The sequence below is a fragment of the Barbus barbus genome (genome assembly GCF_936440315.1).
Source record: "Barbus barbus genome assembly, chromosome: 47".
In the NCBI taxonomy this organism is placed as follows: domain Eukaryota; kingdom Metazoa; phylum Chordata; class Actinopteri; order Cypriniformes; family Cyprinidae; genus Barbus; species Barbus barbus.
Genome location: NC_136725.1, coordinates 1994954 through 2011248, shown reverse-complemented (window position 1 = coordinate 2011248; position 16295 = coordinate 1994954). Strand labels below are relative to the sequence as shown.

At 37.9% G+C, this 16295-nt stretch overlaps 1 protein-coding gene across 4 annotated transcripts in view; it reads left to right on the top strand.

Annotated features, from left to right (window-relative positions):
• psd3l (pleckstrin and Sec7 domain containing 3, like) overlaps window positions 1-16295 on the top strand; it is a 113591-nt gene that overhangs the window by 73954 nt on the left and 23342 nt on the right. For 3 of the 4 annotated variants that reach the window (XM_079410169.1, XM_079410170.1, XM_079410171.1), the window contains one exon: window positions 11857-11900. In XM_079410169.1, the coding sequence (XP_079266295.1) occupies window positions 11857-11900 (44 nt within the window). Of the gene's footprint in view, window positions 1-8595; window positions 8999-11856; window positions 11901-16295 lie in introns of those variants that run through there. The other variant, XM_079410172.1, reaches the window with a different exon arrangement.

The following is a 16295-nucleotide window of genomic DNA, read 5'->3' as shown; positions in this document are numbered from 1 at the left end:
CATATACAGCGCTGTGTGGCATGTACCCACTATACTGGCGGTGGAAGGTTTATTCTGAGCAGCAGTGAATTGACCTGTCTGTGTGTTCTCTGCGCCGCACTGAGACAGGCTCCACTGCTGCCAGCGTTTCATCCTACACATGCATTTCCCCACCATTTCAAGGCTGCGCAAAGAAACTGCATGCATTATTTTTTATAGAATAGACAGACACTCACACGGTCTCCTGTACGTTTTTATAAAGCGTTGTGTTATGCATATGAATGTAATGTCTTTGAGTTGCATGTAGCATGTATGTGTTTGGCAACAGTGGGATGCTATGGCTTCATGTCTAATAAATCTAATTCTGATGGTGGCCATAATATTAATCAGTGTGAATCTTTCTCAATGCATGAATTATCAAGTAGAATCAAAGATCCTGAAGGGCATGCATGCTGCCCATTAACCTGTAGGTCGCACTGAGCTGTGCTGCTTTAATGAGGGTATAAAATAAGGTGAGTTTAATGGGCAGCAGGGAAATAAACAGACCCTATAAAGATTTCATTCAATTAGAGTACATCAACGGTAAAGTGCTTTAATCAATGTATCAGACGCTTTTAACTGTGTGATGAAAAGTTTCCACAGATGACATTTGTGCCCATTCACCATGTCGTAACCTGCGCTATGTGTTATTTTTTAGTCATTTTTTTTAGTTCTCCGTGAAGCCCAAATACTGTATGAAGCAACAAAGTCATAGTCAATCAGAATGTTTTTTGATATGAGATTTCACTGTGGGCTAGGGATGGGCGATATGGCCTAAAAAATTTATCACGATAATTTCAGGTATTTATTGCGATAACGATACAAATGACGATAATATATAGATATAGATATAGATATAGATATAGATATATATATATATATATATATATATATATATAGATATATATAGATATAGATTAAGTTTTAAAGATTGTTTATTTCATATAGTATTACTAATGCAATTAACTTGAAACTTTCTGTACACAGCCAACTTATGGCCATGCTAATTATGATCAACAGCTCATCTCCATTAATTGCTCTTATCAACCATAATAATGCGTTACGGACGCTTCATATTAAATCATATGCATAGGCTACTGGCACACGTTTACCACGTTGCTGATGACTGAAAGCCTGTGTATGGCTATACTGCTGTGATCTGTTTCAGGCTTTCCATATCATAACATTTTAGAAATTAATTAATTGTAATATCTCAGAAATGGCATATTTAAGTCAATGCAAAGACGCGAATAGACATCCTGCCGCGCAATTCGTGCGAATGACGCAGCGCGAATTGAGCGTTTAGAGCGAATTTCTATACATATGCTCTCTGTGGCAGTCATACATGTGCGCCTGGTAGAAGCCCCGCTCATGACGCGAATTCGCGTCTGTTGTGCAGTGAATTTCACGCGCGAATGAAGCGAGTAAACCCAAAATGTTCACGCGTCCAACTACGTGCGAATAGCGTGATTTATTCGCGCAAGTCGCGTCCGGTGTGAACGCACTGTCAGCCTCACGTCCGCCTTCCGCCATGCTTGTTTTCACTCCGCACGTGAACAGTGAATCGGGCGCGCACAAAACTACGTCATCAACTAGACTTATCGTTATTATCGTGAGGAGACAAATTTTTATCGTGAGGAGAATTTTCAACGGTATATCGCAAACGATAAGATATCGCCCATCCCTACTGTGGGCTGACTTTTTAAATATAAAATGGATTTTTGTCAGTGTCCGGTCGATACATAACCAAATAATGCCATATTTGCATTACTGGCATATTTGAATATTAACAACATCGGCCAAGAAGTTTTTCTGCTTGGCTGATAAGTGTTAGACTTTTATTTAGACAGCCCCTAGACTTTTATTTTGATATAAATGTGAATGCTAGCATGTCTAATAAATAGTGCTGTCAAAATTAGCGTGTTATCCCAGGCGAATAATTTTTTCAATTTAACATGTTAAAATTATTTAACGCCGTTAACGCAGGGGCAGGGCCTAGGGTTGGCCACTCCACTCATAACGGCTAATTCTGTCTCTTTTTTTCTTGACAAGAAGTGCATTTATTCAGTCGCAGAACGTCTTTACGAGCACATCAAACAGGAGACGTTTAAGACCCGTGCTCCAGCGTCAGGCGAATAAGTAAAATTGGCTTCTTCCACATTGTAAAGGTGACATGAATGCTGTTGGCTGTAGGATGCTGGTTGCTTGAGGAGCCACACGCGCTCTCCAGCTCACTGTAGGGAACAGATGAGCCTGATGATGCATCAGCCCATTGGCTCTCTCCTCACATGAAGGCATATTGTCTGGCAAGTGACCATGCCGTCTTAAGCAACCTGATGACAAACCTGCTGAGAATAATATTAATAAAACCGTCATCAGATGTGTTTGAAGATGCTCTGTCCTTTGCACTAGAAAACAAAAACGAAATCTTAAGATAACTGATAACTTTGATGTGCGGTTGTTTCAGCTGTTGTCCATATTGTCCCGCTCATATAAAGGGATCGCGTCACAGGAATCAAAAAGGTTCTTATGCTTGTGACTCATTTCAGTGTAATGCAGCTGAAGAATGAGGCAGTAAAAACTATATTTGCCCTTTTTCCTTCACCTGGCACTGAGGCTGGTAGATATATTTATATTTTTACCATGTCTAAAATATCTGTGGAAATGTTACAATTTCAAACCGGAACTTGCAACGTCACTTTAAATGTCAAGTTATTAAAAACTGCCGTTTGCTTCCCTCAACACAAACAGCTTGTATTGTATTTATTTAAATGTAGTTTATTCGCAGTACAGCTTTAATTTGTACCGGGCTAGTGCATTGCTTCCGACACATGAAGAGCTGTTGTGCTCATGAGGCCTTGAACTCTGGATCACGTCCCAGTCCCGTTAAAAATCCAATTAAAAAGGCACAGGACAGAAATGCACACAATTCACCAGCATGCATGCATAAATTATAAAATGTATTTTATCGTCAAGATACACCCTTCCAACTATACTGCATTCGAACACAGGCAAAAACAGAAAGAATTCTGCAGAATACTCTCGGGCTTCAGTAAAGTTACTGAGTGAGGACATTAAAGGGTTAATAGTCACAAAACAATCACAAACACATTGTCCCTCTGTAACATAGCTGTGGCGCATGTGTGTCTATAGTAAGAAGTGTCAGATTACCTGCGTTGCTCCAGAACTGACATCACTACCTGCTGTTCATGATCTGCACAAGCTGTTTGATCGTTGCAGTCTTCAGTGATGCAGCACTTTTTTTTGTGACAGAGCAATGCCCTTCAAACTGTTGGTTGCCTCTGCTGTTTTCTACATAAAAGGAGTAATCTGCCACAATTGATTAATTTTTTCCCTCACACTCGTGCCTTGTGCTTGAGTAGCACAGCTGTGCTGATGTACACTGTAGCAGAGTTTGGCCACACTCATGTAGAACATTTCAGTAGTACTTTTCTGTCAGTGCCATAAAGGCCTTTTACACTCGTAAACATAAATGTTCTTTATTGGCATCTATATTTTCATAAAAAACCCTGAACATCCATGGAATCTTTCCACTGTGCAAAAGACTCTTGAGATTAGAAAAATGTTTGTTAGATCAGTGGTTCCCAACCTTTTTTTCCAGGAGACCCCTATTTTACCATTCAAATTTTCAATTTCGAAAGAAATATATATTTTTTTAAATGTAATGAAAGTTAAATTAAAAATCAGTTGTTAAGTTGTTAATAAGTGCAACGACAGCAGAAACATTGAAGTAATGACATTAACCCCCTGGGTCGAAGCCCGCACCGGTACGGGCCGTCTCGTATTTTCTTTATGACGCGAAAAGAACTAAAAATACTCCACGAGTTTTGATCGTACAGATAAGAACAAGGTATCGTTTTAAACTGCAAAGGGTCTACTTTTATTTGAGTATAGTCATAATAACAACAAAACAATATGCTTTTAAAAAATAGAGAAAATAAACAGTTCTCTGCCGGCTCTGTCTCTGTCACCTCTTCACAGACACGTAAATAAAACAACATGAATCTCCGTTAATACTCGCCTCAAATACACCAGAAATATATGTATGGACAGCTTAAAATGTCTACTTTTAAATGAAGTAAGTCACGTCCCAAAACAAATATTCTATGTTAAAGTAATCCGTATGAAACCAAAGTGATGTCCAGTTTTCCCGTCTTAACTCCTGTATCTAAAGCGGTCATGCCCACGCGCCGTTCCTGTCTTTCACATTCAAACATTGCGAATGCAAACAAACAAGTTCATCCCAGCTACTTTCTGTTTCTGCTGAGAGAAATAACCCATCATTTCAAAATGTGTGTTTTTTTCCCGTCAGAGCATGTAAACAATATACACTGAAAATGCCAGGTTCAAAAGCTTGGAGTCACTATATATATGAATTAAAACTTTTACTTAGCACACAAGCGATGATAAAGACATCATGTTACAAACGATGCTGTTCTTCTTTCTATTCATCAAAAAAATCAAATAAATTTTATTCTCAGCTGTTATCAACATAATAATAATAATAATAATAATAAATGTTTTTTTTGAGCAGCAAATCAGAATATTAGAATGATTTCTGAAGGATTGTGGAGTAATGATGCTAAAGAGTCAGCTTTGATTGTTCCTAATAAAATGTTCTGCACTCGCAAGTGAATCTCAAGTTATTTTGTGTGATAGCTAAATATATTCTAAATAAACTGCAAACAAAAAATATATAAATTGATTTTGTCCTCATATTCTTTCTTGTAACTCTTCCCTGACTGAATGGCTCATTATGCAGGCCTTTGTCTTCTCAGGTGTGAATGTGAAGGTTGACGCCTTCTCGCATAGACCCTTTATACTCAAAAAGTGATTTACAAAATTTAAATCAATATATTGTTTTTCTGTGAGCAAGAAAACAAGATGATTTTCACATTATTTTGAAGCAAAAACTCTAGAATACAAGATCCAGTTCTCAAAAGTCTTGTAAACTAATCTTCTGTATGTGTTTTATGGCCTTATTTCAGTCACTTCAAAATTTGAGTTTTTTACTAACCACACATAAACGTTGCTTTCTCAAACACACAATCATGTACATAAATGCTGCAAATATTGTAGCCCACTTTGTGCTGTTTACGGTGTTATTAGACTTTAGCCATTTATATGTTTATAAGCAACTGAAAAAAGCACATGTCAGGGTGTCAAAACTTCTCCAGGCCCCCAAAACACCCTCAGACCCCAGAGGGTTAACAAAGATGGACAGATTTTTAAATGATAAAATGGCATAAAAAGATGGTAATTGGAAAACCTCACATTTAAGACTTTACATCATTTTTAAGAAAAGGGAAATTAATCGAAATTAGGATTGTAGGTGTTTTATCTGGTGTATTAATAATTCTAGCTACCGTATTATCCAAATTGTTTAGATTTGTAGACTACACATTCACTTATTTTCCATCAACCTGTTAAACTTTACAACAGTGCCTGAAAATTCAGTCTGATTTTTGCATTGGTTTGAACAAAAACAGCAGACGGTCCAAATGAAAATGCAAATCCACTCCTCGGCGACACCCCTTGCAAATCTTCAGCGACCCCCGGGTTTGGGATCCACTGCTTTATATTATTAAAATATTCTTCACACTCAGAAAAAATGGTTCGCTGTTCACTGAAAGTTCTTCTACGGCTGTCCTTGATTTGTCAAGAGTGTGCCTTGTTTGGTAGAATGTGACTGAAATAAATGTACATGCTACAAATCAAATAAAGTATAATAAACAGTTATCCTGCACGTTTAGATTGCTTATCTTTACAGATCCACGGCCTACCTGCTCCTCTGAGGAACGGAGTGTAATGCTCTCAGAAGATGAGCCAGCCACCATGTGCCACCTACTCTGGTGGGCATGAGTGGGTTTTGGCTGCCGTGCATAATTTGAAGGCAGACTTCAAATTTCAGTGTTGAAAGGGGACTAATCCAAGTGCTGTTTTTGGCAACATTCTTGTTTGAAAGATTCAGTCTGTGGACATGCAGAATAAACCCATGATCCTCAGCCTGGGTCCCGCACTACTCTCTGTGCTGCTCTATCAGTGGCTCCTCCATTCTTTGGCCCTCGCTTGACTGCAGACACCATCCATCATAACAGATACTGTAGCTTTTGTTCTTGACATTGGCTTATGCTACTCACTCTCCTGCCCTACAAGTGCATACATAAAGCATTTCTTGTTCCTCCACCACACTGTCAAGACAAGTAGAAGAATTCTGAGCCTCTCAGAGTCTTTCCGTTCAACAGCCTTATCAAACAGAAAACATTTTTATAGGTAAACATTACAAAATCGCACTCTAGCTAGCTAGTGCTCACATAGTGTGATCTGTAACCTTAAAATAAGCTAGCTTTATATTAGCTGCATTTTGTCGTAAACAGGGATATGATAAATCGGTTCCTGGCAATCTGTTCCTGCATGCCGGTCTGATAATATCTTCCATCTGCGGTGAAAGCATTGTTTCACATTAATAACTAATAAAAAGTTTTTATTTTTTTTAATGCATCCAGGTGAAGTTTAAAAAAAGCTTAATTCTCCTCTCATTGATCTTCCATTTTTCTTCAAGGGATCCCTTTTCAATTTTCTCCCAAATTTTCAGCCAATAGTACAGGAATATTAAGGGCCAAAACTGTAAAATGTGTTCCTCTGAAAGAGAAGTGCGAAGGTGGCCAATGACAATCCTTCCTCTGAAACAGTTCAGCCCCGTTTGACTGGCGACAGGTGCTTATTTGATACCGTTCTTGACATGACAGAAACCCTTGATTATGTATTGTTCTCATTTCACATGCAAACAGGTTAGCCAGTCATGACTGATGTCATTTACATGTAGAAGTCTTGGAAGTACACCAGCAAAAGCAGTCTGTGTAATTGTAAGGGTCAGAGAGGGCAGACAATGATCATGAAAAACTAAATTGCAACATTTTTGATGCAGGGAACCTTACATTATGAGTGGGGGAAAAATTTAATGTGACACAAAACCAAAAGTGTCCAGTAATTTTGAAGCTTGTCTTTCAAATAACTTCATGCTGATATAAATTTGCATCAAAAATTGTAATAGGTCCCTGGATGAGGTACTTTTGATTGTATTTACACCCCACGTTCACATAATGTGTCTCACAGCCTACAGAGACTTGGTTCTTACTAAAAAACATGTGTGACCATCATAGACTGCTTTTTACTTTCTGCTTCATTCCAGTGTGATGTTTTCCTGCTGTAACTTTAAAGCTTTATGCAGATATAATTCTCTGTTGGAGCTCAAACAGATTCCTGCATGTAAGATACTTCACATATAGCAATTCACACGAAAAACCCTGCTTGAATTATCATTCATGAAGTCAAATATAAAACAGTCTGGCAGACTTTTGACTGTTGGCATGACATCTGGTTCACATTGTAGCTTATTCTGTCCATTCTGGACAAGAACAGAATATGAGACCAGAACAATCAACAGTGATTTGCTTTATTTATTGTTTCTTTACTGGGTACATCAGTGATAAATAATGATAAATTGATGTGGAAAAAACTTATTCAGATTACAGCCCAGGAATATTATTTTCTCCCCAGATTATATTCAAACGTTTTCACTTAATGGTCAGAAATGCTTTTCGACCAAAAATTATACTGTATGCATAGTATTGATGCATTTCACAGCTATAACTCTGAAATGAGAGTTTTTGTTATGCACAATAACCAATAAATGGCAGACACTTGATTTTATAAACTATTTTGACACGCCAACTCATTAAAAGTACAATAAGTGCTTCACAGCGTTATAATGGTGCATTTTCATTCTGAAATCTACAAAGAATTATGCTAAAGTGCTAGATGAAGGCAAGGTGACCTGAGTGTTAATACTGGCGGATAAGCGTGCACAATTAAATATCCAATATCTGCTGATATAGGCTTATATGCACAATACTTACTGATACTGATAAATAAAAAACGGTCCATGAGCGTGCTTCATGTTTGTCTCATTAGAGTTTCACATCTGAAACCTGCCCGCTCATAATTCGTTTTATTTCAGCCGCTCATGGTATGTTTATGGAGCATTAGTATGCGCTTTGAACACTTTGAATTATTGATTCCAGTTGAAATCATACTGAGGTGATGGATTTCTCACAGGAGATCTTTGAATTACTGCCTAGAGCCAGGCATGTTTGAAAGAATCATTATTCCAGAGCTGTTATTATCATAAACCACCCCAAGACAGCGAGAGTTGTGCACCAAAGTCTTATTGCATTCAAAACTGGAATCTTCTTTGGCTGTTTCTCCAATAAACTCCAGTATTACCATGCATACCGTATGCATGCCTCAGAGGCAGTGCTGCATTGTTGTTTGCTAAGGTGTGATTTGGAGAGCTCGTGCTGGTAATATTCAGGTTATCATCCTTTGAGTTGCCCAGGATGGCCTGTGTTCTGTGTTGCAGATGTGAGTGAGTCCGGTGGGCAGCTCACATTGGCTGTTTGAAATATAAATGAATCGATCTCAACATTGGCTGGCTTCAGAATGGGAGGAGCAGCTCCTGTCCTCTTCTCTCTCTCTCTCTGTGTGTCTCTCCCTGACTCTACCAGTCACTGACGTGTTGCTTCCAGGGAAACTATCGCTCTGTATCCAAACACTCTGGTGAGCGATGCGGGAGAGAGCAGCGCCGCTCGTGTGTTGAAGGCAGGGACGTTTGTTTGCTTTTCTGCCTTGCTCGTCTGTCTGCTTTCCGCTTTCACACATCTCTCCAGATCAAGCTCGCTCTCCTCTCTGGCACCGTGTGCGTGCGAAAGGGCTTTAATCGGAGGAGATGATCGGGGTAAACAGCGTTCAGGGGACCGGGAAGGTCCGCATGCGGGCCGGCGGCTCTGTCAAGTACTGCAGGGAGGAGTCGGTCAGGCGTCAGCCCCAGCACCGCTCCAAGTCTCTCAAAGTGTCCAGTTCTGCTGAATTCAGCACTGGGCTGCCCAAAAAGGAGAAGGTAACGAGCCTGACATTTGCTGTGGTGTTTGTGTGCCTGGAATGGAGATGATTTTTCTTTGGCATTGTGGTGTTGTTGGACTTGTTGTGGGATGTCATTGCTGACATTATCTCGCATGCAGACTAAAGCTGTTCATGTAACACTGTTATTAAGTGCCGCTCTGTTGTGGCGCCTGCAGCACTGGGCACAATACTTGCACTCAACAAAATGCTGCATTTCCCTGTGGATGAGACATGTCTGTGTCCTTACATTGAATTTATGTCTTTACCCGAAGCTGGCAGGCTTCTTTAAGTGAAGGATGGTTTGATGACGGCTTTTTTGTTGTTTGCTCCAGTTACTGAATGCAATGCATGCTGTTATTGTGAAGGAATTAACGTGTCACCTTGACCCAGGTTAACGGCGTCTGTCAGTCTTTTATTGGCCACTGTGTTTGATTTATGATTCACAGACATTGTTTATGCCAGCGTTATAGCCTCGCTCCCTCTTTCACACCCGTGTGTTTTCTGTTGTGCCGTAAACACGTCGGTGTAATGTGTCTTTGTCCAGCGGGCGGTATCCACTGACACACATCTCATGTGAGAGGAACATGGCTTTGTGTTTGTACACCTATGAACATTGACACTTCTCGCTTTGAGTCAATTGCTACACACATATGCAGTAAACGACGGTGGATGCTTATAAAACATTTTTTGCATCGGTTGCGATTCATTTAAAGAAAGCTGATCATTTGGCTGGATTTAAAGGCTTAAGTGATATGAGCTGGAATACGTGCACATTGGAGTAATAACTTATTATTTATATATATTATACATAAAAGGCACACAAATATTAGAATATTATTCATTTTATTTTTTAAGAGATTTTATATATAGATTTTAATTACATTTTTTTATGTATTTTTTAATTTAATTTAATTAAAATTTGTATTTTATTATTTTTATTGCATTTTTTTGTCTTTATTAATATAGTATAGTATAGAGTTGGCAGGAAGTGATGTGGGAGACAGTGAGAAGGCGATGACATAGGAAACGAACATGAACCAGGACTCAGACGAAGCACAATCAAGCTGTAATATATGTTGGAGCGCTGCCCATGAGGCTATTGACTTCAACTGATTTTTTTTTAAGAATGTGTGGTTTACATCACAATCTATTACATACTATTTTTGCATCACATCAGGGCTGTTTTTGTCAGTTGAATTACACTTTTACATAACTAGCATCATTTAAATAGAAAAACAAAATAATGATTTTAAACGGGTTTCAATTCCGTCAATGCTATTGGTCATTCAGATGCATACAGTAGTGCTGCCCCAAACTCACCTGGGTCAGTAGTCGTGCACAGATCGGTGTTTTGAAAGCATCACATTGAAAATCAAAAGCATCACACTTTAAAAAATACAAATAAAAATGTAAGTATCAAATAAAGCTCTTGTATTCATGATTACTAATTACTGTTTTGCCTATAGATTCTTATTTAAATCCCTTACAGTACAGTATACACTACTCTTTGCAACATAAAGCATTCCAGTTACCAGACCAGATTGTTATCCACTAAGCCACATGCACAAGCACCTTTTGGTAGATGCTAGATTCTAAAGAGTTTATTACGAAGTATTATTAACACTAATTACTAAGAAGCCTATCAAAAACAGTTTCTTTGTTCCAAATTATATACCTCAGCAAAAACTACTATTGAACACACTCCATTTAAAAAGTGAAGTAATAATCTTAACAGATTATTATAATTAAAGCAATGGAATGTAATTCCAAGTATTTGTTAGTGAAGTAAACACTGCTTTAGATTTGTCATGTAATTAATCAAATAAACCATCATAGAGAACAAAGAAATAAACTAAGAGCAGAATGTTTTCTGTTTCGTGGCAGTTTTATTGCATGATTAATGTTAGCAGATATATATAAAATTGCAAAGATTTAATATCATGATATTTAGCAGATTTTGCCTGCCTGTTAATGTTTAACTGAGACATAAGTGACTGGTTTGGCACTGAAATCACACCAGGTTGGGCATTTTGACCGAGAAGTGCATTTGATCACATGTGCACTTAGACATACAGGCGTTCAAAAGCAGCCATCTGTCAGTCAGAAAGCACAGACTGGTATCATAAAATGTTCTCATATTTGTATTAAAACGAATCAGTGTGTTGCAGACCACAAGCGTACAGGCCGTGATCCATCGTGTGTCATGCAGCAGCTTCACGTGTTTAATGTTATGAGATATCGGTGTCTGCCGTGGGTCACATCAGTGTCACGGTGACATTACTTCATGTGAAATGTGTATCAGATGACAGCTGAGAGTATGCCTGTCTGTTTTATCTTGCATGCTCACGAATGTAGTGAAGCCCTTTTTGTCATATGACACCTGCGCGGATGTATGGTGTGCTTCTGAACACCTGCATGTGGTCTGTGTGTAATATTCATGCTAACAAATGAGATTTCTGCAGCATTTTGATGTTTGGTTTGACCTTTCGCTCACACTTCACGCAGGAATCTGGGTGTGCATTTGCATAAATAGTGCAAATAAATTGTGTGACATTTTCACAATGAATTTTACTGGCACTGCATTAGCTTCATTAGTCCAGAAGAGAGAGTGTTTCATCATAACTCATGATTCTACGGTCATTGACTTCAGTGAGATATAAAAGAGCACAAGCACCGATCTGGTGCGTTTTCCACAGCGATGAAGTTACAGTTACACGGCTCACACGTTCCGTGGGACAGACCTCACATCTGAAGAGCCGTTAAATAAATCAATTGTGCTTCAGGTGAACATGAATTCTATTAAACTGAATGCATACCATACTAAGTCTGTCTTTTTTTCTGTTTTTCCCCATGCAGTCGTTGTATAACTCCATCAAGAACGAGAAGCTGGAATGGGCAGTGTAAGTACTTCTGCATTCACCACCACCATTGCTCTTTTTTAGAACTGAAATAAAAAGAATAAACAGGAAATTCTAGAGGAAAAGCAGGGAATTTGGATCAGGCTGGATTCAAGCCAGCATTCCCATGAGCACATGCAATATTCACTGTCCCACAGATCATACACCATCACCTTTAAAGCATCAAGTTTCCGTTCATCAAATGATGGTTTTATTTTTATCTTGGCTTTGGTTCCCGCCACACACAAATGCACAGTAAATACATGGTCCAATTAAGGTCCAAAAAGTGTGTGTGATAGTGTGCCTTTGAGTCAAATTATTAGATTGGTGGCATTTTGAGACATGAGCTGTGATTATGATCTTGAAAACATGACATTAGACTGACAATGTGCTTCTCTGATAACAGTCATAGAGCCAGACACCGTCCCATTGTGCTAAATTACAGCAAGCCCTGGCCAGCAGTATGAAGCCATGGATTACAGTGATTTTAGAACAGCTAAGGGGCACGTTTAGGCACGGCATGGAGCAGGACTGATTCCTTAAATACAATTTAAGCTTTGTCAACAAGAGTTTGTCAGTTACCACAGAAAATACATTTGTGGTTGTAAAAGTAAACATTAAAATTCATACTATTTTTAAATCCACGACTTTCATGTACATATAAACCTGTTAATCTCTCCCTCACACACACACACACACACACACATAAAGAAATTAATTTTTTCTGTGGTCAACATTGTCAAAAAAAAAAATCTAAATCAAAATATTGAACCTGGAATATTTCTTAAAATCAAAGCTAAGTTGTTTTTCAGCAATCGCCAAGCAATACACATAGCAGTAATACTGATGTAATGAGGTCACAGGGGTGTGTTTATAAAGTATTTTACAATGGCTTTCAGTGCAATTTGATAAATTCATTGTCCAGCAAGATCACGTCAAATATTTTCAACTTTAAAATGAATTGTAAACATAATAGGGAAAGAAAGTGATGGCATCACTGCAGTTTTCTTAGAGGGATTGTTCTCTCAAAAATGAAAACTCTTTGGAACTAGACATTTTAAAGATTTTTTTTAATTTATTTTTTATGTTATTTGTTGATTCAGTAGAAGTCCGTGGTGTCCGGCATTGTTTTAGACCTAACTGAATTTGAAGTGAGTAAGTGGTGACAAGATTTTCATATATGGGTAAACTGTCTTTTTAAATCTGTTTTAAAAATTGATAATCTTTTTTTTTTTTTTTTTTTTTGAACAGTTGTAGAGATTTAAAAATTTTGCACATTTGGTTTAGATTCTGTTAGATTCTGTCTTGTTAACCTTGGATTAAAAAAAAAAAATCTTCACAACTGTTCTTTAGTGCAGAAGTTACTGATTGAATTTTAGATTTTCAAAACCTCGGAAATGACCTCGTGAACAACGTAACGATCAGCCGAATTACATGGGTTTAAAATGGGGTCAGATTAAACTGTGAGATAAAATAAGTGTTTTAAAAAGCTGAAACAACAAAAATTGTAACATCTTCGATAAGGCCGATCGTTACAATAAGAAACAAAGCTGTGCTTAACAGTGCTTTAGCATATTGAAATTGATACTTGGTATATATATCATTGCCATCTTACTTGGAACAGTTTGGGGACATCGCCACCTACTGGCCAAGAAATCTCATTAAAAATTGAAATAACTTGAGTAATTACAGTAGTATGTCAAGTCGTGAGAGTGGTCCCTTTAAATTTCTATAGCCCAATGTTCCAAGCTAATTCACTAATGACGTCGACTGTGAAGACAGATGGCGCTGTATCTTGGCAGTGTTTTTGCATATTAAAGTGACCTCGGAACCATTCCATGAGAGCTGCTTTCCCCTTTTTCACCAAAATAGCGCATAACATATTTCCACAGGCTTGAGAGCTGGACAATAACATAACTGGCTACTTAACCTCCCAACCAGGAGCACTGGGGTGAACGTAAGGATGATTTTAAGGGCTGGAGCAGACGGGGCCCAAACAGGGGTGTCAGAGTGCATATTGATCCAATGGAGATTGTCCGCACGTCTCACTCCACCCTCAGCCGTTCCAGTGGATCTATAGAGGGGCCAAGAGCAGTATACAGTCACAAGGCCCGTAATTCCTACTGACACCCCTGTTGCCTACAAACAAACATAGCATGCAGTCTTTGTTTACAAGTCTTATGAGTTTTGAGAACATATTTCAACATCAGTCATTTCATTACATGCATAGATATTGTCTTGAGATAAAATGGACAGAAGTGTTTGGTGCAACTTTCATTTTTGTGGTATTGAAGGTTCCAGTTATTCAGTCTTTAAATGTGAAATATAGGGCCCTATGATTTCCGTGATGCTGAAAACGCGGACGGAATCGCAGAATCCAGTCATCAAAATGGAATTTTCTGTATAACGCGGAATGTCACGGAATTTGTCAAACTTTGGATGAATTCTCAAAAGTAGATCATTACACATTTTGCCATAAGTTAAATATATTAAGGTTCTGCAATATATAAATATATTGTGGAAACTTAATTTCCTGTAGAGCTGCTTTGCAACGATTTGTATCGTAAAAAGCGCTATACTAATAAACTTGAACTTGAACACTTTAATCAAATCGTGATATGTGTAAATCGTGACTAGTATGTGCAAATTTTAAGCCACAAAAAGACTATTAATGAATGTGAATGAATGGAGCAGGCGCGCAGTTTTGTTTACTTCACACATACTGAAGCGTGCCAAAAACTTAATTTTTTATTTTATGAAGGAATAATCACACATTTGTTCCATGTTTTAATTTTAATGTTTGCCAAAAAAAAGTTAGTTAAATTTTCAATAATTAAAAGATAAATGAAATTGTTTTATGCCTTCATTTGATAACCAGAAAAATTTAAATACACAACACAGAATTTCTGAAGAAAATAAAACTTTAGAATAAATTGGAGGATAGAGTGTCAGTAATGTATAAAAATAAGATTAAACACTCAATTTTCAGTTAAAGACATTTCATTATTGAATTCAGAGATATTGTCTAGCTCAGTTTAGTTTAAATAGTATCTGTGAAATCAAACTGATGATAATCACTAGAAATGAAGTGAAGGCAAGGAACCAAAACTCCCTCTGAGACAGAATGGAGAAACAAACCTTGGGAGAAACCAGACTCAGTCGGGGGCCAGTTCTCCTCTGGCCAGGAGATTATTGTTTATTTATTGTTTTAATTAAAATTTTAAATGTATATATTGTTGAAATTTCTAACAATAATAGTATTATGTAGTTCGGTATTTTATTATATTTTTAGTTATTTGTTTTATTTTAAGTTTTCTTGTATTTAAGTCGAGGTCTTCACTGGGGATATGTCTCCGGGGCTCATCCAGGTGTCCCGGCCTCCGCCGCAGACATCATCTCCCGGCGCCGATCCACCATCTGATCCGGACACGGACTGAGAAACAGAATAGAAACAGACAAATATTAGCGTAGATGTGTTATGAGGAGTGTTCCTGGTTCCGGTTGATCTAATTAATGCAGACTAACAATCCTTTAACGGATTTGAATAATAGAAGCGTATTAGTGTGTTATGTGTAAGCCAGGTTAAAGAAATGTGTCTTTAACCTGGCTTACACATCTGGTCCTATCAGGTGTAAATCATTGATTGTAAATATTAAAAGTGCATCATACCACTAAGGAAGGGCATTTCAGAAGACCCTTGTCAGAAAGTCATTGCAAATAAAGTTGATTCGAAGTCTCTACTGCTCCTGCGAACTACAATCAACTAAAAGTGGAACTACTTGTTTGACTTTGCAAAAACCAAACACTGTGTTTCATAAGAAGTGTAAAGACCATCGACTCTACCGTGCGACTCCACCGGGCAGGGACACCGGCAAGGGATAGTAGTATCGCTTTTTATTAAATTTTTTCATTTATATGTTTATTATTGAAATGTTGTTATGTGCATGTGTCAATTTTATTTAATTTCTTTATTTTCTTAAATATGTGGGTATATAGTATTTATAGAGTTGTAACTTTTTAGTTTTAGTTACTTTTTCTTATTTGTAAGTCGCTTTGGACAAAAGCGTCTGCTAAATGACAAAAGTAAAAGTAAGTAAGTAAGAAGAGCTTCATCCCGACAGTCAAGCATGTTGGTGGTAGTCTGATGGTCTGGCGATGCTTCTCCAGGAGAATCTGAAGTCTAGGTCTGCTTTGTATCAGTCTTTCCAAATTGAATTGTTGTTGCTCTTGAAATTTGGTAGCAGTTTTTGGTTTGCGGCAAGCAGGTCAGGGGCATCTGTGAACTTTTTGGCACTGTAGTTTCCTCTGGTCAATAGCTGTACATAACTGGCTCATTTAAAAAAGTTTGCTGCTTGCAGATTTATTTCATTTTATATTGGGAAATCATGGATTAGTGCC